At 43.7% G+C, this 25,240-nt stretch overlaps 1 protein-coding gene across 2 annotated transcripts in view; it reads right to left on the bottom strand.

The window, feature by feature from the left end:
* The window catches only part of SH3RF3 (SH3 domain containing ring finger 3), a 448,315-nt gene extending 428,854 nt beyond the window's left edge, over nt 1–19,461 (bottom strand). For both annotated transcript variants that reach the window (XM_040425074.1, XM_040425075.1), the window contains exon 1: nt 18,664–19,461. In XM_040425074.1, the coding sequence (XP_040281008.1) occupies nt 18,664–19,167 (504 nt within the window). In that variant the 5' untranslated portion in view covers nt 19,168–19,461. The remainder of the gene's footprint in view (nt 1–18,663) is intronic.
* Nucleotides 19,462–25,240: the final 5,779 nt, after the last annotated feature.

Raw genomic sequence — 25,240 nt, 5'->3', positions numbered from 1 at the left:
CGCTTGGGGGGGGGGGGGGGGTCAAAGTGCTCAGTACCCCCTTAATATCTTATTTAAGGGATGTAGTTTCCAAAATTGAGTCACTTTTTGAAGGTTTAAACTGTAGGGGTATGTCAGGGTCTCTTCAAATACAAAATGTTGCCTAAGAAACCATTCTAACAAAATCTGCCTCCAAAATCCATATGGCGCTCCTTTCCTTCTGACCACTGCCACATGCCCATAGAGCAGTTTACCGCCACATATGGGGTATTTCTGTAAACTGCAGAATCATAGTAATATATATTAAGGTTTATTTTGCTGTTAACCCTTGCTGTGTTGCAAGAAAAAAATTATTAACATAAAAAATCTACCAAAAAAGTAACATTTTGAAATCTCACCTCCATTTTCCTTTTATTCTTGTGGAACACCTCAAGGGTTAACAAAGTTTTGAATAATTTATAGGGGTCTAGTTTCTAAAATGGGGTCATTTATGGATGGTTTCCATTACGTAAGCCCTCAAAATCACTTTATAACTGAATTGGTGCTTAAAAAATTGTTTTGGAAATTTAGTTGAAAATTTGAAAAATAGCTTCTAAACTTCTAAGCCTTCTAACGACCTAAAAAAAAAATCAAATGACATTTACAAAATTATGCCAACATAAAGCAGACATATGGGGAATGTTGATTGATATCTATTTTATGAGGTATTACTATCTGTCTTAAAAAGCAGAGAAATTCAAATGTACAAAATTGTGAATTTTTTCAAATTTTGGATAAATTTTGGATTATTTTATAAATAAAGGTGAAATATATTGACTAAAATCTACCACTGTTATGAAGTACAATGTGTCATGAAAAAACAATCTCAGAATGGCTTTGATAAGTAAAAGTGACACATAAAGTGACACATGTCAGATTTGCAAAAATCAGCCTGGGATTTAAGGTGAAAAGTGGCCCGGTACTGTAAGGGTTAAAAAACGTCAAAAACAAAAACTAGAAGTTGTCTGAGTGTTTTGTTCTGGTAGTAACAGAGTAGCATAATTATCATTACATACCTATAGAAATTTTCAAATATAACAGCAGTACACATGCAGATATAAAGATGGCACCCTAGTCAGACCAGATGGATGCCATTGGTGCTCTAGAGCTCCTACTCGACCATACAGTGGGCGATGAGCATATAATTGTGTCTGAAGGAGGTCAATTTTGTTTACAAAGTAACAGATTAATTATGAATGTGCTGCATTGGAGATTAGCAGAGCCAGAGATACTTAATTGAATTTTTAATGAATTGCTACTGTCTACAACATTTTCTGTTTATTTCAGCATCTCTATCATGACAAATAATCATTTGGATATGCTCATAATCCTATTAGCATTGACTGACCATGGCAATATACGGACATATATAAATGTTTCCCACATCGTTCTTCTCCTGGCAGTGTATATACAGGAGCTTAATGAACGGTAACAATTAGACGTTGGTAAATTGCTGTGGTAATAGGAGGAACACTACAGTTTACAGATGAACGTCTTACTAAAACATCATCCAGAGACACAAATGATGGATTAGGTAACAGGAGCAAGCTAAATATACTCCAGGTATGTAGTACAGGCCAAACAGAACATAAGCAAGGTTGTTGGGTAGGATTGTACATGATAGATACGGTTGATTTAAAAAGCATAAGACATGCATACTGAATAAAAGCAATAGCTGCTACCAGGCAGGGGTGCTGCAAGTGATTACAAACATCTGGAGTCCCAAAACAAGAAAGTTGTGGTCCTACACCAGTGCCTTAAGTAATATAAGGTGTTGTATTGTTATAGTCATTAGGAGAACCTTACCACCTTATAAAATGTCTAAATATGCACTATGTCTGTATGGACAAAAACATTCAAATAACATCATCATACAAAACACACATGATTTTTCGTTGGAATTGAATGACAGAATACGGCTTTGTTTGTTTTTTCTTTGCACTTTTCCAACATGATAATGATGGAGAAAACACATCTAAGGCCACTGTTGCATTTCGGAAGAAAAAAAAGTGTGAAAGTGATTCAGTAGCAAAGTATGTCTCCTGATCTGAACCCAATCGTACACCATGGGGGAAATTCGGAAGAGACAAGTTGAGCATTGCTCTCCATCCAGCATCCAGGCTCTAAAAGAGGTCGTTCTTGAGGAATGGAAAAAGGCGTTCCAAAATGTCGCCAACTTGTTCATTCCATGCCTGGAAGACTAACTAGGTGTTTTAAAAAAATCATAGAGGTTATACAAAATACTAGATGTAGTAGTTTTTCACGTGGGACATATTCATTTTTGCATCAACTTATTCGAGTGAGACTGAAGATTTTGAAATCTAAGTTATATTATTAAACTTTCATGTCATGGGTTAAACAAATTGTCTCGGTCTTGTCAAAATTTGGGAAATTGTTCTTGAGATCAGTGCATTGTTTAAAATCTTAGTTTTGAAAGAGGGTGTACCCATTTATGTCGAGCACTATATATATGCATATTAGGAGCATCTTCTGAATCCCACTTATGCAGCTTCTTATAAAGCTTCGATGATGTCCAGTAAGCATTTATTGGAAATTTTTAAAGTAATTACCAAAAAATGTTAGAGACCATAAAGCGGTGTACAAACTACATTTTCCGGTAATGACTTCTGCATTAAACTGCCGTCTTCAGCAGAGACATGTCTTTCAACATCTTCACATAGCCATAAGACACACAGCCAGCATCTTTATCATCCTACTGTCAATTCTCGTAAAGCATTATTAACTGCCAAGTGTTAATTATCCCTGTTTAGCAGGCCAAGATCTTCAGGCTTAGCACAGACATGCCTTTTACTCTCTCCACATGAGCAGACAACACATGGCTCACTCCCATTGCCAATCCACTGCACCCCTTAGACTTAATGTGGCATTAATGTGGCCCTGGCACATCCAGCTCACACCATGTACATGCCTATGACACTGTGTGTATGCACATCTATTAGAGTAGAGATTGGAAATTAAAATCTAAAGGTCATGACAAAGAAACCTTAGGTTAGGGCTCTTTCACACTTGCGTTATTGTCTTCCGGCATAGAGTTCCGTCGTCAGGGCTCTATGCCGGAAGAATCCTGATCAGGATTATCCTAATGCATTCTGAATGGAGAGTAATCCGTTCAGGATGCATCAGGATGTCTTCAGTTCCGGTACGGAACGTTTGTTGGCCGGAGAAAATACCGCAGCATGCTGCGCTTTTTGCTCCGGCCAAAAATCCGGAACACTTGCCGCAAGGCCGGATCCGGAATTAATGCCCATTGAAAGGCATTGATCCGGATCCGGCCTTAAGCTAAACGTCGTTTCGGCGCATTGCCTGAGCCGACATTTAGCTTTTTCAGAGTGGTTACCATGGCTGCCGGGACGCTAAAGTCCTGACAGCCATGGTAAGTGTAGCGGGGAGCGGGGGAGCAGTGTACTTACCGTCCGTGCGGCTCCCGGGGCGCTCCAGAGTGACGTCAGGGCGCCCCAAGCGCATGGATCACGTGATCGCATGGATCACGTCATCCATGCGCATGGGGCGCTCTGACGTCATTCTGGAGCGTCCCGGGAGCCGCACGGACTGTAAGTATACCGCTCCCCCGCTCCCCGCTCCTACTATGGCAACCAGGACTTTAATAGCGTCCTGGGTGCCATAGTAACACTGAAAGCATTTGGAAGACGGTTCCGTCTTCAAATGCTTTCAGTACACTTGCGTTTTTCCGGATCCGGCAGGCACCTCCGGCAACGGAAGTGCATGCCGGATCCCAACAACGCAAGTGTGAAAGAGGCCTTAAAGACAAATGCAGCCCTTGGATAAGATGCCTTTGTCCAGAACTCAAATATTGAAGGCTTAAAGGGGTAGTCTCACTTCAGCAAATGGCATTTATTATGTAGAGGGCGATAATTCAAGCCACTTACTAATGTAATGCTATTATCCATATTGCTTCCTTTGCTGGCTGGATTCATTTTTCCATCACCTTATGCACTGCTCATTTCCATGGTTACAGACCACCCTGCAATCCATCAGTGGTGGTCGTGCTTGCACAATATAGGAAAAAGCACTAGCCTATGTGTGCTCCCGTGGTCCCGGCCACCAGAGAGGTTGACGCTTTTTCCTATAGTGTGCAAGCACGACCACCACTGATGGATTGCAGAGTGGTCTGTAACCATGGAAACGAGCAGTGTATAATGTGATGGAAAAATGAATCCAGCCAGCAAAGGAAGCAATATGGAAAATGACAATACATTAGTAAGTGGCTTGTTTTAACTTTCTCTACATGTTAAATGCAACTTACTGAAGTGAGACAACCCCTTTAACCTTAGAATGTAAAATTGGTGAGGTATGGCGCTTGGGCGAGCACTGTGGCTTCTTCCTTGTTTACCAGCCACAGTGCCATACATTTCATAGCGGCTGTGTGTGATTCTGCAGCTTTAAATTGGAGAGAGTTACATGTGTAGTACCACACACTGCCTCTACAAAATATACGGCGCTGTGTGGTAATGAAGAGGCCATAATGTTCATGAGTGCCGTGGCCCCTTTAAACAGCTGATCAGTGGGGGTGTCAGGGGTCAGACACTCACTGATCTGATATTCATGGCCCATCCTGAGGATCATAAAATCCAGGAAAATCATTTGAAATTTATTTGCACTTTGATTAGATACATAAATATCTAAAGTAACTTGTAAAAGAGCCATGAACAGAAATGAAAAAAACAGCGCTAGACAATGCCTTTCCAATAAAGAATTGTTCATGCATTCCATTGCGATGCTGCAAGAGACTGTGCCAAACTATAATCCAGACATATTAAAAATATCCCAGGATGACAGTGCTTGGAAGGGTTTGAAGAACCAACACTCCATTTATCTGCATGACTTATTGGAAACAGATGTCAAAAAACAAACAACAAAATCTGCAAATATTTTCGAGCTCTTTTATGCATTGAGAGCACGATTCTGTCATATTAATACATATATTTAAATGCGAATGCAATAAAGACATCATTAAGGTAAGAGCAAAGTCACAACTTTTTTCATCTTCTATATAGAGATCAAAATATTTTTGTTCTAGAGTGTAAATTTGGCAAAAGAAATTACGCAATTGATTTTCTTTAGGCCTCTTAGAGTAAACTCTGAAATTATTATAAAATTATTGCTAGTCATATAATGATGTTATACATATATTATATACAGTAGCCAATAGTCAGATGAACAGGAAATCACCAAAGTGTGCACATTATCAAGGCATATAGGGACCTTTTGAAAATGAGTTGAGGTTTAGCTGTATAAGCAATGCAAAACCAATAATAGTAATATTTAATTATGTGGTGCCAACATTATCTACAGCTCTTTACAGTTAGAGGTGTAACGTAAAGTGAATTTGAAAGATTTGAGAATGAATAAGCTTACGCAGGCTACATGAATAAATATATTTACTAAGTGATTAAATATACGATAACACAAAGAAATCACATACAGAATAAAAAAAAGTAAATAAACATCACTAGCCTAAATGGGGTGGAGACTCCGTCGATCATACTATAACCCATGGCTGTCTACCACGTTGTAACACATGACCGACACCCCAGGGTGTACAAGAGAGATAGGGCAATCATACTCACATCCTACCTAGAATGGAGAGCCTGGTGGAGTCTCCTGAGGAAATGTGGGTCGTAGAGTATAAACCTGTTAGCCCCTCCTCCAGTGAGCATCACGCATGTCTCTGAGATCACTCGGGAATGTGGTCTTATCAGCACAATGGGGGATGGGTACTATCTCTAACCCACTATATTACAAGGGAAACTTATAAACTATTACACAGAGTATTAAACAGAATTAAAGGCGAGAACCAATCAGTCACTTAAAAATACCCCTACAATACAGTTGTTAAAAAAAAATAACTTGTGAGGGCCCGGGTGACAAGAACACACAATCTAGAACACATAGGGTTGGCACAAAAGGTAAAATGTTCTTGAGCAGTATAATGGCCCAGCAATTTTTTTTAATAAAAAACAAGGTATGACCCAGGCAGTATCTGTGCAGTGAGCCGAAGGGGCGGTGGAGAGGATGGGAGTAGTCGTACTCCCTGAGCCGTGCAGTCATTGGAAGGCGGATCCTGTCTTCGCTCTGGACACACTCAGACTTTAGGGCCCTCTGCCTGATGATGGTGGAGATGCCCTTGGCATGTCTGGTTTTGTGGGTGCAAGGCAGGGGTCCTGAGGAGCGTCATGGTACAATAAGGAAGCAGGACTTTAGTGCAACAAGTTGTACTTTACTTAGGTAGCTTTACTGATTGTTCCCGTAGGCACTAAATATATCAAACACAATCCATTAACATTTGTGGTTTCCCAATACCACGTATAGGAAGCAATGGGTAAAATGTATTTCTTATATTCTGCTCAATTATTTCCAGATGGACTACGGGTGCAACTTGTTCCTGTTACTCTCACAATATTGGTATCTTTTTAATATTGCACAGTCTCTGAACAGGTGATCAGGCTGTTCTTTTAGTATGATGGGAACCTGAAGCTTATGTGATCCCACCACATGCAGGAAAGTCTGTAGCCAATGTGCAGTGATTTACCTTCTCTGACAGAATGCTTTGCACTCCCACTTGTAGAACTGTAACAGGACTGGCACATATGCTGTCACTTTGCAATGCTCAGCTCCAGAGATGTTTACACATCCACAGCTCACACTACACTGACTCACTTCCACACAGAGAGGATGGGGTGGTGCCAGCCCTGCCTAGCACCAGTAGCTAGGGACCCACTGCTCTCTCCATAGACTGTCTATGAGACATACAGTGCATCAAATACAATCACCTAACCGCTTGCAGGCCGACACTGAATATACACAGGTATGAAGCGCATTTGAGTGCATGGTGTTTGCATTTACTGTTTGGTGTGAAGGGATCAGGTTCTGTGGAATAGTTTTCACAAGGGGTGAATGGAGAAGAAAGACTTTTTATTAGGGGATGTGTAAGGCCAGCCATATCAGATGTGTTTTTAGGACACACATAAAACTGTGTATGTTGAGAATTAACCTGATTGTCTGGGTAGCGCATTCCAGAGAACCGATGCATCTCGAGAGAAGCCTTGGAGATGGGATAGTCAGATTATGGAGGATGTCAGTCTTAGATCTCTGGCAAAACAGAGAGCATAGGTAGGGTGGAAGACATAGAATATAGAGGACATATAGTTGGTGCACTACTGTGAAGAACCGTGTAGGTGAGACGTTTCAATTGCATTCTTTACTGTATGGACAACAGAGCTATGACTGACACAGGGTGGAGGCATTGTTGTAGCAGTTGGACAGATAGATGATCCTGGCTGCTGCTGGAGGATAGATTGGGGAGGTACACAGAGTGGAGGCATCGGTGTAGTGGTTGGACAGATAGATGAGCCTGGCTGCTCCTTGAGGATAGAATGGGGAGGGACACAGGGTGGAGGCATTGGTTTAGCAGTTAGACAGATAGATGAGCCTGGCTGCTGCTGGAGGATAGACTCAGGAAAGACACAGGGTGGAGGCATCGGTGTAGCAGTTAGACAGATAGATGAGCCTGGCTGCTGCTGGAGGATAGACTCAGGAAAAACACAGGGTGGAGGCATCGGTGTAGCAGTTAGACAGATAGATGAGCCTGGCTGCTGCTGGAGGATAGACTCAGGAAAGACACAGGGTGGAGGCATCGGTGTAGCAGTTAGACAGATAGATGAGCCTGGCTGCTGCTGGAGGATAGACTCAGGAAAGACACAGGGTGGAGGCATCGGTGTAGCAGTTAGACAGATAGATGAGCCTGGCTGCTGCTGGAGGATAGACTCAGAAAAGACACAAGGTGGAGGCATCGGTGTAGCAGTTGGAGAGATAGATGAGCCTGGCTACTGCTGGAGGATAGATTGGGGAAAGACACAGGGTGAAGGCATTGTTGTAGCGGATGGACAAATAGATAAGCCTGGCTGCTGCTGGAGGATAGATTGGGGAGGGACACAGGGTGGAGGCCTCGGTTTAGCAGTTAGACAGATGAGCCTGGCTGCTCCTTGAGGATAGATTGGGGAAAGACACAGGGTGAAGGCATCGGTTTAGCAGTTAGACAGATAGATGAGCCTGGCTGCTGCTGGAGGATAGACTCAGGAAAGACACAAGGTGAAGGCATCGGTGTAGCGGATGGACAAATAGATAAGCCTGGCTGCTGCTGGAGGATAGATTGGGGAGGGACACAGGGTGGAGGCATCGGTTTAGCAGTTAGACAGATGAGCCTGGCTGCTCCTTGAGGATAGATTGGGGAAAGACACAGGGTGAAGGCATCGGTTTAGCAGTTAGACAGATAGATGAGCCTGGCTGCTGCTGGAGGATAGACTCAGGAAAGACACAAGGTGAAGGCATTGCTGTAGCGGATGGACAAATAGATAAGCCTGGCTGCTGCTGGAGGATAGATTGGGAAGGGGGGAGATCGATTAGTAATGAGTCACAGTAATCAAGTCCAGAATGAATCAGAGCAACAATGAGAGTTTTTGATGTTTCCACAGTAAGAAAAGGGGTGAATTCGGGAGAGATTGTTGAGGTACAGATGGCATAAGCAAGCAAGTAATAGGTGTGAACATAATTATCTTGTTACTAATGTCTTACATCCAATGATCCTTTGCCATCATTTGATGGCCATAGCTAGTATGATACATACTACTTTTGATATTGGTCTGAATGGTGAGAAATCTGTGTGTGCAAATGCAGCCTTGCAACCTGCCCAAAATATTGGACGCACCATTTTAAAAAGAGATAAAGTCCCTTTCAATCAGTAGGCGTCACCTGCACCTGGTTATTTGTATGAGAAAGGAGCCCACTCCATGTAAAAACTGGGACAATGCCAGCCTAAATGACTTCTAATGATGCACAGCATGAATGCACTTGAACGTTGTCCAGACTTCCCTTTGAATGCCAGACGCTATTGATTTTACCAGTGTGTATTTTACATAAGCAATATGAAGGAGAGATCTAGTTCTGAACTCAGGGCAATCTATAACTTCAATGAAGCTTTGACAATTTAGTAACCACCTTAATCAATAACGCAAACCAACATTACAGTAAGCAAGGCACTCATTTCCATTTACTAAAAGCAAACTTATTATGGGGTCAGCTGAGTAATAACCAGAACTCTATAAAATAGCCTTAAAGCAGAAACTTCCAAATTGTCTATTACCCCGAATTTGGACTATTATCTACAGTAATACATGAGTAGTACCGCAGATAAGGAGTGCAGACCACTATTTTATTTTTCTACTGTCCCCGATGTCAGTATTCAAAGCTGAATTGTAATACACAGTCAGGACTGCTAAGCTGTTCTAACATAATGGAGAGGACTCTTGCGCATGCACAGCAGTCCTGACATGTATTTCTATGCAGCGCTGACAGCGGGGGAACAAGAGGCAGTAGGAAAATAAAAAATTGTGATCTGGACTCCTTATCTACTGTACTACTCATGTATTACTGCAAATAATGGCCCGAAATCAAGACGACAGATTCTCTTTAATGAAAGCAGGGATATATGGAGACAACTGCAAATACTGCTGCCCTCAGGTAGGTCATGCATAAGATAAATGGTCTTCCATGGAGTAACAGAAGAACAATTCTGCATTGCTTTAGACCATGGAATGCATTATACTGATTAAACAGAACCACCATAGACCACCGCCATCTTCTGGGGCTCTTTAATAGTTCTACAAGTATCCCTGACCAATACTGAATAATGCTGCATTATATTTCAATATTCATCAATAGTCATCAATAGTCATCAATAGTCATGCAGTCTTTGCTGTAATCATGCCTATAAATGCATAATGGAAAATGTCTTACTTAAAGAGGATGTCCTACGAATAATATTGTGCAGTTTTCAGGCCAGCGCCTGCATCTGAATACTTTAGTAATTGCATGTAATTAAAAATGTATTATTACTACTGAGTTATTTAATAGAATCTGTATAGCGCCACCTGCTGTTTGCTCTTTTTCTAATTTCTCTGTCCTATTCCTTGAGATGGAACCTTCAACTGCCACTAGCTGCAGCAGACAGGACACACCCTCTGAGAAAGGACACATGCCCTGAGCTGCTAGCCTAAAATACTGTAAATCTAGCAGAACAACTGGAGCAATGATTGGGGAGATCTCTGGACCCATGTGAGGTACAGGGCTGGTCCTAGCTTTGTTACAAAGAGATTGCCATGCACCATATGATGTCTGATTTTCATTTGTTCCATTAATCATAGCATAAACCCTTTAGCAGAATTAGTGCTGACATCTAGCACATGTGCTGTCTTCCCAGATGTCAGTGACGGGGAAGACATCGGAAAGTTAACCATGGCAGTGGTGACAGTGTGACTATTGAGGCCATCAGCTCCGCCCAAATGACTATTGCTAGGTAAATATATAGGTATACTATACACTATATATATATGCTATATACCGTAAACTCAAAGGTTAATTGTATCCCTTTGAAATTGGACTCTGTGTGCCTGTAAATAACTGTGAACCACATTGGAGAGGAACCAACGTAAGGTGCCATTCACACAGTGTTTTTCTGCAGGATAATTTTGGCACGTAATCCGCACCAAAAAATATAGACCAGGCGGGCGTTCAGAAATTGCCTCCCTTTGCCACCGCGTATGGAAATGACCATACTAAGAAAGGATGCAGCACACAGCCACACAAAGAGCAACACAGCCTGCCATTGAAAACAATGGAAGGTGGACTCCTCGCGGCCACGGGCCAGCTTTTTGACCCAGAATCCATACCAAATTCAGCCAGGGCAGGCCCTGAAGGATAGCAATCTCTGTACAACGGAATATTTTGGAATCTAAGATCAATCAATAAATATAGATATTTCCATTGTTTTCTACCACATCTATATAATATCCAAATGAAAAACCGTGCCCTGCCCCCTCTCTGCCGTTATTTGATGGTGCCCATTATTCTCCATTTATTTTTATGGTGTTCGCTTTTATGCTAAAGGCTGTTGTTTAATTGCAAGAAATCTGCTAACCCAGGGTCTTTCAGACATACGGATACTAAGCATTAACCCTTCTCTTCTGCACAGCACAAGGGTGAGGGTACCGTCATCCTCGCCACGATGAAAGGCTTCAAAGTGACCTAGATCTTTAAAAACATTTTCCAAAGGGGATTGTCTACTCAGACTCAATTTCCTCTTAGGAAAATGCTGAGCTGCAATCAACTGCAGTAGCCCGGAGAGTCTGCATAGTCGGATGAATGATCTACCATGCCCTCTAAGTGGGAACGCTGGGTCTTCTCGGAGTAATGTGATCTGATACCACGCTATTCCAATATTCATCCTACTGCTCTTTGGTTGCGGATGTTTTTCAGTCGGTTATTTGACCGCACCGGCTTCAAAGCTCATTAAGAAGCAATTCATTATTATTACATCAACACAAAGCAGGACTGAAAGACCGAATATCAGAAATGCAAACCATTTCCTGCAAACTAAAATGTTTCCTTGTGGCCAGTGGTTGTGATTGATAACAATACTATGGAAGGTCAGTAGCAAATATTCGGCGAGGATGCGCTGTACGCAATCATCCTGCAATCATAACAGAAGGACACTGAGATTGGAAAACGCTATCCTATAAGAAGAGATGATCGATGCTCCGCTTCTACTGAACTGATAGGAAAGAGGCTACACGCCGTCCTGTCAATATGCACCCACCCCCCGGTACCATATCCTAGTGTTGAGCCAATTGAAGTGTCCAAAGTGGACTTCGATCCGAATTTCAGGGAAAATTTGATTCGCCATGAAGCCGAATTTCCTCATCCTTCGTAGCAACAAATACATTTTTTTCCTGAAATGGGGTAACAAAAAAAATCATACTCACCTGATCGTTTGAGGGCAAAGAGCCCGCCACCGCCATCTTGATTGAAGATCCCGCGCGAAATCTCATGCGCGGTGACATATAACGTCACACGCCGTCCGACATGATGACGCCATCACAGGCCGTGCGAGATTTCGCGCTGCAGTCAAGATGGTGGCGGCAGGCTCTTTGCCATCAAATCGATGAGGTAAGTATGATTTTATTTTTTATTATGATAGACCTTGATGTTAATGCGGCATTTGAGGGGTTCAATGACGGGGACGGGGATATTCCTTGCCGTTGCACCCACTACTTACAGAAAAGTTATTTCGTCCCAAAGCAAATTTTTTTGTAAAATTCGGAGAAGCAGCTGAATCGACTTTTCAAGAACTTCGCTCATCTCTAGTAGTAACTATTGGATGTGACGAGTCCCGTTGCAACCAGGAAAATGTATAGTCATCAGCCCATTTTTACTCCAAAATCAGAGTCAAGACCCAGCAATGGTAATTTAAGAAAACCATCAGTACCAGATTGGTGGGAGCCATACCCCCGTCAGCCTCATCGCAGCTTATCAAGCACAGTACCATCCTTTGTATATTAGCTGTGCGTGATACCGTAGATCAGCCCCATTGATTTGAATGGGACTGAACTGCACATAGACCATGTGATCGATGTACATGACGTCACTGGTCTAGGAAGAGGCCACAGCGCTCACTGAAGCACCGAGGCCTCTTCAAATAGCTGATCGGCGAGGAAGCCAGGAGTTGGCCCCCGCCAATCAGATCCTGAGGATAGATAATCAATATGAGTGCATTCACACATACCGCAAACCACTGCGGTGCGGACCCATTGACTTCGATGAATTCGCATGTTGCGGCCAAAGAAAGGACATGTCCTATCTTTTGCGGCGTAGCCACATGGACCCGGAAGCAGACGGAAGCCATTTCAATTGGTCTGCATGGCCATACGGTCCGCAAAATGGAAACGGCCGTGTGAATACAACCTTAAACACTTGGAAAACCCCTTTAATACACCTGATTTGTAGAATGCTCGGTTCTCCATTCCGTTATACAGTGCAATGGACATTTTTGGCTCTATATGCAGTATTGCTGGCACAGGATTACACTGCACACATAATAAAACCGCCATGTAATCTCACATGTAAGTAAAGAACGGACAGATGTAGGGATAAAATCATCCAGGCTGACATATTTTACTGCATCCATCCGGGAGCATGGCCCGGGTAGGACACATCTGCTGTCAGCTGGGCTTACACTTCATTTAAGATGAGGTTTCTAGTCCCTTAGCTGGCTGCGTAAAACCGGGCAGTCACAAAATCCGATTTATTTTCCTTGTTATAGAAAATAACATCACAATATTCTGAAGTAACATTTCACTCAACCTTCACAAAGGACCAAAAATAATTGTATTTCCATCAAATAACACTTCTGGAGAACCATTTAGAAAAACTTCCTGTTGTGCCCTTGTTTTTCCTCCTAGAAATGTATGAATAATCGACAACTGGGTGTTATGGCTGTGCCCCTACATCCCCTCATACTGTCCAGTCAGTACTGACAATGGCAGACTGCAGGGACACACACATCTATTCATAAATGTCTAGAGGAATAACAGAGGAACAACATAACACAGGGTTAGCGTAAAAAGATGCTTCTATTCTTATTTCAATTGAATTACAAGTTTTTATTAAAACAGATATGTCAGGAGTGGTGACAGTGTCTTCAATGGTGTTGTCTCGCTTTAGTAAATGACATTTATCATGTAGAGAAAGTTAATACCAGGCACTTACTTATGTATTGTGATTGTCCATATTGCCTCCCTTGCTGGATTGATTCATTTTTCCATCACATTATACACTGCTCGTTTCCATGGCTACAACTAGGGATGAGCAAATCGGCTTTGGATGAAACATCCGAAGTCGATTCACATAAAACTTCGTTCTAATGCTGTACGGAGCAGGAGCTCCGGACAGTATTAGAATGTATTGGCTCCGATGAGCCGAAGTTATTACTTTGCGAAGCCTCGTGTAACTGTAAAAAAAAAAAAACTTACTGTAAAAAAACATTTCCTGAACTTGGAACTGAAACCAAGTTCGGGAAATGTTTTTTTTACAGCAAAAATTTATCTCTGAAGTTATTATGCGAAGTCACGCAAGACTTTGTGAAGTAATAACTTCAGCTCATCGGAGCCAATACATTCTAATACTGTATGGAGCTCCTGCTCTGTACAGTATTAGAACAAAGTTTTATGCAAATTGACTTTGGATGTTTCATCCGAAGTGGATTCGCTCATCCCTAGTTACAACCACCCTGCAATCCAGCAGCAGTGGTGGCCGTGCTTGTACACTATAGAAAAAATTGCTGGACTATGCATCCTCTCACAGTCCCGGCCACCAGACAGGCTGACGCTTTTTCCTATATTGTGCAAGCACGGCCACCACTGCTGGATTGCAGGGTGGTCGTAACCATGGAAACGGGCAGTGTATAATGTGATGGAAAAATGAATCCAGCCAGAAAAGGAGACAATATGGACAATCACAGTACATTAGTAAGAGCCTTGTATTAACCTTCTCTACATGATAAATGCCATTGGCTGAAGTGACACAACCCCTTTAACTAACAGTGGTATTTGTGCAGCCGAAAGCCGATATTTATGCCGGAAAGCCGCCGGGTTCCCATGGGATCCCATTATAGCCAATGAGGATCTGGCGGTGTGCAGCAGTATCCAGCTATGCTGGGCATGGTAAACTCCAGTAGTCCGTTCCTTCCCAGACTATTGGAGTTAGCTCCACATATGTGAACATAGTCTTATGGCTCATGAACACGACATAGCCTGTTTTACGGTCCACAAATTGCAGTTCCGCAAAACACAGATACAGGCCGTGTGTGTTCTGCATTTTACGGAACGTCCTGTCCTCTACAGAATTGTCCTATCCTTCTCCGTAAAATCATCATATGGACATATCGATGGGGGCGTGCTGTCCGCATCTTTTGTGAACTGGTCCGCAAAAAATGCAGATCAGATGCGGACCAAAACCAAGGTCGTGTGCATGAGCCCTTACTCCCATTAACTCTTCCTAAAAAGAACATATTTGTTCTTTTTATGAAGTCATAAACATAAGTCAGTAATGTCACCAGCAATCAAATAGGGGCTCATGCACACAGCTTCTCTTCGGTGTGCAATCCGTTTTTATCATGGATCACACACTAACCCATTTATTTCTATGGGGCCATGCACACATCCTTTTTTTGAGGATCTGTGTGCCCGATTTACAGATCTCAGCACAGGCCCTCGTCTTGTCTGTATTTGAGGATGAGAACAGCCCTTACTATTAACGGGAGAGAGAAAAATACAGAATGCACACAGGAGGTATGTGTATTTTCCAGATCCGTATTTTGTAGACCGAAATGTGAATGAGGCCTTATAAAATACAGAAGGCAGATGTGAGCAAAGGGTTGCTTATTTCCCGGAATATTTTTGGAGAAGGCCCAGTAAAGTAAAAGTTTAATCTGACCAACAAAAGCTACAAATATTTGATGGAATAAATCGTAAGTCCTGTTTAACATCTGCGTTCAAACAAATCTGCCAGGTTGTTCCGGCTGAGAACAGCCTGCCGAATCTGTGAATAACGGGCGCTACCCAGATACCGTCCGGCCCCATTCACTATAAAGGGGACCGACGGAGATTCAGCTGCTACCCGACAAATATCCCGAGAGGCGGCTGGACGAAAACTGCCACGCGCAGCGGTATTTGTCTGCCCGCTCCTCACCATATTTGCCACGTTGAGGTTCCATCTCTGCCGGTCCCCTTTATAATGAATGGGGACGGACGTAACCCCAGCGGCGCACAATAGCTCCCAATATTTACAGATACCGCTTAAGGGCTCATGCACATGAACGTATTTTGTTTCCATGCCCGTTCCGCTTTTTTTTTTTGCGGACCGTATGCGGAACCATTTATTTCAATGGGTCCACCAAAAAACTGAAGTTTCCATTTCCGTATGTCCGTATTTCCGTTCTGCAAAAAAATAGAACATGTCCTATTATTGTGCGCATTACGGACAAGGATAGAGCTGTTCTATTAGGGGCCGGCTGTTCCGTTCTGCAAAATACAGAATGCACACACTGACGTCATCAATATTTTTTGAGGATCCGTGTTTTGCGGACCGCAAAATACATACGGTCATGTACACGAGCCCTAACGCAAATGTGAGACAAGGCCAACACCAGTGTGAACGGAGCTTTACACTGATCATAGCGAAACAGCTGAAACAGCACACAGATGGTTTCTAATCTCTACTAGAGTGTTTTGAGTATTAGGGTACGTTCACACATAGCAGATTGGTTGTAAACACATCTGGGGCAGAGAAACCTGTCTCATATCTCTGAACGCATTAAAACAACTGTTCAGTGAAGTTCCACTCATTGTTTTCTTCTTCACAAACTGCTACAAACGTCATATCTATTAGTTTAATGTAGACCCTATAAGACATTAGTATCCTACAATTACCCAGCTTCACTATACTGCTCGTCAGGACAGGCCATCAATATCGGATCATTCATGGTGGTACTTCAGGTATCTTCACCAATCAGCTACGAAGGGTCGGCAGAGCTTGCACACGCGCTGAAGCCTCTTCTATTTTTACTTATTACATAACAGCACCAACTCCCATGCCATGCAAATGAATGAGACTAGAAGAGGCTGCAGCGCTTGCACAAGCGTCAGCGCTCCTTCCAATAGTTTATCAGCAGGCATGCTGAGGATAGGACGCTAATACTGATGGCCTACCCCTTTAACTGACGGCCAATCAAATGGTCCCACTAGTAAAGGTTTCCACAACGTGAACCCTCTTAGCACATCTGATTTCTCTGACAGACCAGGACTGTATAGAGGGGTTGTCTCACTTCCGCCATTAAAGGGGTTGTTTCGCTTCAGCAAATGGCATTTATCATGTAGATAGGGCACTTTAATGTATAGTGTGATGGAAAAATGACTCCAGCCTGCAAAGGAGGTAATATGGACAATCACAATACATTAGTAAGAGCCTTGTATTACCTTCCTCTACATGATAAATGGTATTTGCTAAACTGAGACAACCCCTTTAAGGTGCTGGCCCACAAACAACATTTATCACCTATTCACGGTATAGGTGATAAATGCTTGATCACTGGGGGTCCGACCACTAGGACTCCCATGGATCAAGAGGATGTGCACGGCTGCTGCAACCAAGCACTGTACTCGTGTACAGCTGGGGCAGTCCCAAAGAAGTGAAAGGAGCCGTGGCCATCGAGCAGGAGCCCTATCGACCTGGACATTTGTGATCTGTGGGGGGTGACAGTGGTCAAAAAACACAATGATCATGTATTTATGACCTATCCGGTTGATAATGATTAATGTTGCTTGTAGCCAGGTCCTGGCTGGTTCACTCCCCGGCCTCCGCCACTTGTCTCAGGTAACTTCATCTAAACTTCCTGTTTGATGCTTCTGCAGCCAATCAATGGCAGCTGTTTCCCTTGTGTCCTCTCAAATGGTCACATGATGCAAGAGGAGTACATATAACGGTGAGATACTGGAATTACAAGAGACAATACAAGAATGCCCATCATCAGGACCGGAGCTGTACATCTCCTCAGTATAACAGCTTCCACGATCACTTCCTTTCCATCTCTAGTGTCAGCTATCAGAATTGACCGTGATGGTGACTCCAGCAGCCTCCTCAAATCCCACAAAGATGTTCCATGAAACGTTATGGACATATTATCAGACAAGTCTGGAGATACAGTCATTCTGCTTCTACACTAACACTGGTATGGTACCCGGACCCCAATATATGTTCCCAATGAACGGGATCCTGGTTCAGGAGACAACTCCAAACCCCTTTAGATCTCATCAGCCCCCTGATTTCCACAGTCAGCATACTATGGAACTATATGATATATCATCAAGAAAACACCTATTTAGAAAACCCTAAAGACTGTGGACACCTACATTTACAATAATGATGTCACCCCTGGGAACAGCAGACATGTGGCAATGTCACACAGCAGTAAAGATTTCATTGTCCACCCGCTGTGCCATAGAGACATGTTGTGTAGGGCTCCACACCACAGGCCACCGCAAACTCCACATCTGATCTGCTTTCTGCCTTGTATGTTCCTCTCTAAACTCTCAAACTTTGCTATAAGAGGGAACAGAGAGAGCTTGGAGTCTTGGTTGACTAATGTCAGCTAGGACAGGGTTAATAAATGAGAAATAATGCCATCTTAAATATTTCATATTGAATGCCAGCCATAATGACCTCTGAGAACACCATGGTCCAGTGAAGAAGCAGCCAGGTCTGCAGGAGGGCACCTGCCCATGTATGTGATGAGCAGCCCAGTGGCACCTGGTGAGCTTCTTCTCAGGGTGACATAGGATGCTGCAGGTCCACCACATCTCATGGTATCATGCTAATGGTACAGATCATCCAGAACATGGTACCCACCTCACATCAACACACTAGGCATGCCACCCTCAATAGACAGCAGGAAGATGGCACAGCATTGCCCTACTTCTATTCCCTATGCCCCAGAAAGGTTTCACATGGGCACATTCCATATGAATGCCAGGTGACATGTTTAGCTCTTTCCCTGCCTTGGCATGGTAAGTGGGGCAATGCTATGGCACTACCCAGGTGCAACATGCCACCACGGGCACCCTGACAGAACAATACCAGATCACCCACATGGCATCAGCCGGGCAGGTGCCACATCCTGCACTGGCACACAGCAGCGCGTGAGCTCCTGGCACCTACCTTGGCTAGAAGGAGGGCACTGTGGCTGGCAGCAGCGCTGTGGGGGTGAGACCCCAGGGTACCTCCAGTGGCAGAACATCCCGGGCTGTGGTTGTTACTGTTGTTAGTGCCAGCACAGTGGTGCCCGCCGGCAATGGGGCTGCCAGTGGGGCTGTTCCTGGGTCTCTGCCGGATGCCATCCAGGAGCCGGACCAGCAGGATATTAGCGGGCAGGTCGTCCACCCCGCACTCCACCAGGATGCGGCACTCCGGGCAGCGCAGCTCGTTCCTGGAGCTGACGATGCTCTGCAGGCAGCGGCGGCAGAAGGTGTGCTGGCAGGGCAGCACCCGGGCACTGGTGTCCAGCCTCTCCAGGCACACGGAGCACTCCAGCAGGTCCAGCAGCGACGACTCGTCCATGTCTGCCCCTTCTCTCCTGCCGCCCCGTCTCCTCTCCTCCTCTTCCCCCTTGGATGGCTTCTGCGGTCCCTTAGAGGTGCACAGCCAGGATGCCCCCAGGAGCATCTAGAACAGCCGACGGGGGCACAAGCCAAGCAGGGGAATTCACCAGTGGGCAGCAGCCATCAGCTCCGCAGCCGTGGACCGTGCACTGTAGTACCTCACAGGGGCCACTGAACTTCCTGCCCCCTCATAGGAACACAAAGCAGCCCCTCATTCCGCACACATCGGCTCCTGGGTGCCAGCCCGTAACTTCATGTCACCGAGAGGGCAGCGCACTGGCACCAGACCCGCTCAGCAGCACACGTGCCGGAGGAGGCAGGCGGGCAGCATGTTGGGGGCTCCTTCTTCTGACCTGTCCCTCGCCCCCTCTGCTGCTGTTCCACACTGCAGCTCCATAGCGAGCTCTGTAACCTGAGCACACAGCCTGCCTCTGACGGGAGGAGGAGCCGCTGTGCCCACCACACCGGGCACTGGCCAGCTGTTAGCGGGAGAACCAGGGCAGACTGGGTGTGGAGGATGGCACCAACACTACATACACAGAATTTTTATATATATATATATATATATATATATATGTATATATTATGTATATATATATATATATATATATATATATATGTGTGTGTATGTATTATATATATGTGTATATATTATGTATGTATATATATATGTGTGTATATTATGTATGTATATATATATATATATATATATATATGTGTGTGTATATATTATGTATGTATATATATATATATATGTGTGTATATTATGTATGTATATATATATATATATATATGTGTGTGTGTGTGTGTATGTAATATATATATATACATTTTAATTGCACAAGGGGGACACCTGGTGGACAAAAGTCGAAATAGCACCCAGCTGACAACTAATGATACACATGGAGGGAATATATAAGACAAGTGTAAGCATCAACCTGCTACTCAGTATAAAGAATTTATAGCCACAGTGATGTGTGGCCAGCCTCAGTATTTTAGGGCTCATGCACACAACTTGCCTTCCGTGTGACATCCGTATTGCAACCTTTTTTTTTGCGGATCCATTGTACCAATGCCTATCTTTATCAGCAAAATGGTCAAGAATAGAACATGTTCTATGGAACATATGGAAATTGAATTCACATTTCCGTTTTTTTTTTTGGGCAGACGCATTGAAGTGTATGATTCCGCATACGAGCATAGACACTTAGAGAAATACAACAAGCTACAAATGCTGGATACACACAGGTAACCACCAGACTGGAAGCATTTCGGAAGATGCTTTGGTGGGTGGTAAGCACATCTCAAAGACTCATTTTTTTAAAAAAATTATCCATTCCACATTAGTCGTATTATTGTTAATATCTGGTGTCAGTGAGTGTAATCCGGGACTCGTAGGGCTAGGGGCTAGGCATGAAGACGTCATCACATCACTCCGATCACATGAGGAGGGGATGATAGATGCAGGGTTTGTTGGGAGGCATAACACAGTGGCGTCACACTAAGCAGATTACAAGGGCAGGGACCCACCCCCAAGGATCAATAAGGTCATGATCTAGATTCACACGAAAAAATCTAGCAGAAAAATCGGTGGCATATCAGTAGTAGAATCAGCAGCTGAAAACAGAGCACTTTTGGTTGTAGAAAAGCCACTAAATACACTCTAGGTATGCCTCCTACTCAGCAATTTATTTAATCTCTTTCCCATTTAATTCTATGGGAAGCCACTATCAAACCTGCTTCACAGAATTAATGTCACTTTTTTAATGAGCTGCTGAAAAAAACTCAACCATGTGCATATCTCCAAGTTTTTTACATCAATATCAATGGGAAGCTGTTGGTGGCATTTGAAATGTGCTATACCCCATGAACTGTGCCCACTGCTGCGAATTATATATTGTATTATGCATTGCCATGAACTATATCTGCTGCTGCATATTATATAATGTACTATACTCCGCCATGAACTGTGCCTGCTGCATATTATATAGTGTACTACACCCTACCATGAACTGTGCTTACTGCATATTATATAGTGTACTACACCCTACCATGAACTGTGCTTACTGCATATTATATAGTGTACTACACCCTGCCATGAACTGTGCCTTCTACTGCATATTATATAGTGTACTACACCCTACCATCAACTGTGCCTGCTGCATATTATATAGTGTACTACACCCTGCCATGAACTGTGCCTGCTGTTGCGTATCATATAGTGTTCTATACTCCATGAACTGTGCCTTCTGCTGCATATTATATAGCATGCCATACCAACCATGAACTGTGCCTACTGCATATTATATAGTGTACTACACCCTGCCATGAACTGTGCCTGCTGTTGCGTATTATATAGTGTTCTATACTCCATGAACTGTGCCTTCTGCTGCATATTATATGGCATGCCATACCACACATGAACTGTGCCTACTGATGCATATTATATGGCATGCCATACCCCCATGAAGTGTACCTGCTGCTGAATATTATATAGTGTACTATCCCCTGCCATGAACTGTGCCTGCTGCTGTTGCTCCTTTTCAGTGAAGTGTTTAAATTCTAAACCACCCCCCACCATCCACAACCTCCTGGGACTTTTGTTTTGAAACTTCAGAGATTCTGCTGTAGCTGTGTCATGGATGTACCGAGACATACGGACGTCCCCGAGACAGTGAGTGGCAGGAGATCTTTGAGACTGGCAATACGTGGTTTGATTTGACATGTTTACCTTGTGGATCAATAGGATTTTGTGTTGTTTCTGGTACTGGCCACACCCTTAACCTCCAGGTGTTGCTATTGTGGTCACTTAACTTTCCCTATTTATAGTTGTTTCTCCCACAATGCTGTGTGGTTTATAGCTTCAGTTGGACCTGTGGATAGCTGATGTGTGGATCTCGGCTGAGTTCCTGGTGCTGCCATAGCTTCTTGGAAGTTAAGTGTTACATTTCCCTTTGTATTTTGGCTTTTCTGTGTGTTGCATTTCCTTGTTGTTTTGTATTAGGCCTCAGGGAGACTCCCGTTCATCCTTCCTTTTGGAGGAACAGGATGTCTTACTCCTGTCATTAGTACCAGGGTCCTTTAGGGTTAGATAGGACTTTAGGGATTCCTGTGTATGAACTCACTTACCTCTAGGGTCTGTTCATACTGGTAGTCAGTCAGGGCTTTGATTAGGGTTTTCACTAGGAGGTGTCCATCTCCTTTCCTAGTTTTCAGGCCGTATTTCCTTTCCCCTTGCCCGCCTATGTTTGTTGTGGGGTTTCCCTCCCACACCGAAGCGTGACAAGCTGGCTGCCAGAGTGTAGCAATCAGGGCCAAGGGCTGTGCACACTGCAGATCCATTCACAGCACTGGAGTCTGGACTGGTGACACAGGTCAGGTCACAGTGCATGCTCCCTGCTAGCAGATGAATGAACTTGCGCAGCTCCATAAGATTTCGCTTTTGGATGCTAGGCTAGCCATCCAGCCTCAGGCTCTGCTAGCATTGCTAATTCTGATTGGCCAGCCCATCAGATAGCAGAGAGACAGAGCATTGGTCAGACTCTGGAGCCACTTACTGTATGTGCATGGTAAAGGGGAAATGGGGTGTGAGCACAGGAGTAGCAGGGATCTAGAGCTAGAAGACTCGGTACAGGAGCTGAGATGTTAAGTGTATTTAGGCACAGGGGGCCTTTCATTGATAGCTAGGTCTCCTTTTCCATGGGCTCCAAAGCAGCTGCCTGGCCTGCATGGTCAGTGGAGGTAAGTCACTGTCCCAAGGGATCGCCAAAGGTGACAGAAGCGAAGCCCCATCTTCATTAATGTGCATGCCTAAACAGAAACATATAAATAGTATAGGAAGAATGAGCCACAGAGCAAACAGTTAGAAAGTCACCTACAGTATAAACTCAATACAGAAAAGAAACAACTTTTATTTTTATTAAAGTAATTCTACAGGTTTTACAAAATTATACCCCCCCCCCCCCCCCCTCCCCGCAGGACCTGTGGATGGAAGCATACTTCAAGCCATTCGGTTCTAGATCCTTCAGTCCACTTCTGGGTTCACCACACTCCAATCTCCGCTTCATATCTTTAGGAAAAGATGGGGGTCACATGTGCCACTGCAGTCATTGACTGTATACTTCCCTCCAGAGGTCCGGCTGGGGAGGGTGGGGGGGAAAGGAAATATGGTACAATGGCTGGGGAACTCTTTTAAGAACTAATGGGTAAGGAAGGAGCATTCAATTTATAAATCCAGATAAAAATCTTGTTGGGATAACATTCATTTCGAATAAACACTCTATCAACCCCACTGACTTTCAACAGTGATTCATCACAGTCATGCTATTACGTGTCCTTTTATTGGTTTTTAATTAAAAGATGGCCTCCTTCTGTTGTGGAGATGATATCGCGTATGTGTTAAATTATGTTTCTGGCATAAATTATAGTAAATCTGTTCAATCCCAAAAAGTGATGGCGCAGCGTGAGGGTTCTTTAGACGTGGCAGATCTTGTTGGAGAAATTCCTTTTGCAGACGTCCATGTGATTGCCACCAAAACAACTCCATTAACATGAATGGAAATTATTTTTAGTTGCACACATGCATGTGAAGACACCTTAATATTGAAAAAAGTTGCACCAAAAAAACACTGTACGGTCTTTGATAAATTCCCCTTGGCTTAAAAAGAGAGAAGCGTCTAATTTCTAGCAAGGAGCACCAATTCACTTAGCATGCACCAGTGTGAGAAATTAGGTGCATCTTACGACTGCCTAAGTTTAGGCTGCCTAAATATTTTATATCAGAGTTGACAAAAATACATTTACTAAATAAAACAGAGGACCACTGCAAAGGGTTATTTTTGCAAAAAGGGTTAATTTCTTGCTACAGAGTTAAATGTTCTGATGTGTTGTTAAAAGACTAATAGCAAAGTATGGAAAATAGACTGTATAGTTAACACTTGGTTAGGTTAACCAAGAGATAACCCCTGAAAGAAAAAGCACATACGTAGGTGTAGAACAGTGATGGCTAACCTCCAGCACCCTAGCTGTGGTGAAACTATGACTACCAGCATGCTCCATTCATTTCTATGACGTACTGAGAACAGCCAAGCAAGTGTGCATCTTAGGAGTTGTAGTTTTACCACAGCTGGAGCGCCGGAGGTTAGCCATCACAGGTCTAGAACCTCCAAGACCATGCACTGAATTCACCAAGTTCCCGCTCGTTTATGGCATAAATACTTTACTTCTTCTGGAGAGGGTTAATTGCCTCCCACACCCACCATACTTTGATATAGACTGGCCATCCGGATCTAAGATATGCACCACGCCATGGAAACTGCAGAAAGAGTTAAAGAGGTTTTACAAGTTTTTTAAGTCCTGTTCTTAGGCTAGGTCATCAGTAACTGATCAACTTCCGAGACCCCTGCTGATCAGCTGTGTGAGGAGACCACGGCCCTCTGATCTTGGGTGTTAGACCCTCACCAATCAATCATCAGAATAAAAAAGTCGGAAAACTCCTTTAATGAGAATGGACTGACATGCCTGTAATTATTTGGGAAAATTTCAGAGTGTGTAGAGAAAGAGACTCAGGGATTACTACTGCAGCCAAGCCAGGAGGAATGAGTGGAGGATAGGAATGGTAGTCATTCTGAGAATGAGTGTACACATGGATCACGATGGCAATCCTCACACCGATACCCTCCTAGGGCTGTGCAGTGACAGGAAGGTGCACCGTTTCTTCCCTCCGGGCACTCCCTGGTGTTGGGGATCCTGCCTCGTGGTAGTTGGGGTGCCCTTCGTGTTAAGTCTTTTGTGTTTTGACATGTTGAAAGGCAGGAATGTGGATGCAGGTGCAATGGCTGACATGTGGTTATGGAGTCAGTGACCAAGCTAGTTATTGATGAGCAAGCAGACATGTCTCCCTTCAGTAGCACAGCCAGACATAAACTGTCTCTACTGACCAGAGGCGGACCCAGGTCCATCTCATAGAAACCTTAAGGGGTTGTTAACCCTGACCTATCCATATAACACTGTTGAGTAAGCAAATACAGCAACCAATTAACCAAACAACATTATAACAATTAACTTTTTGCTGGTACCCTGTTCTGAGGTTTTGCATCCCCTCCCATTGTGAGACAATCCATCCCCTGTGGTCTTGA

This window comes from Bufo bufo, chromosome 3 (genome assembly GCF_905171765.1).
Source record: "Bufo bufo chromosome 3, aBufBuf1.1, whole genome shotgun sequence".
Lineage (NCBI taxonomy): Eukaryota > Metazoa > Chordata > Amphibia > Anura > Bufonidae > Bufo > Bufo bufo.
Note: the sequence above shows the minus strand (reverse complement) of the source record. Positions and strands in the feature narration are given on the sequence as shown.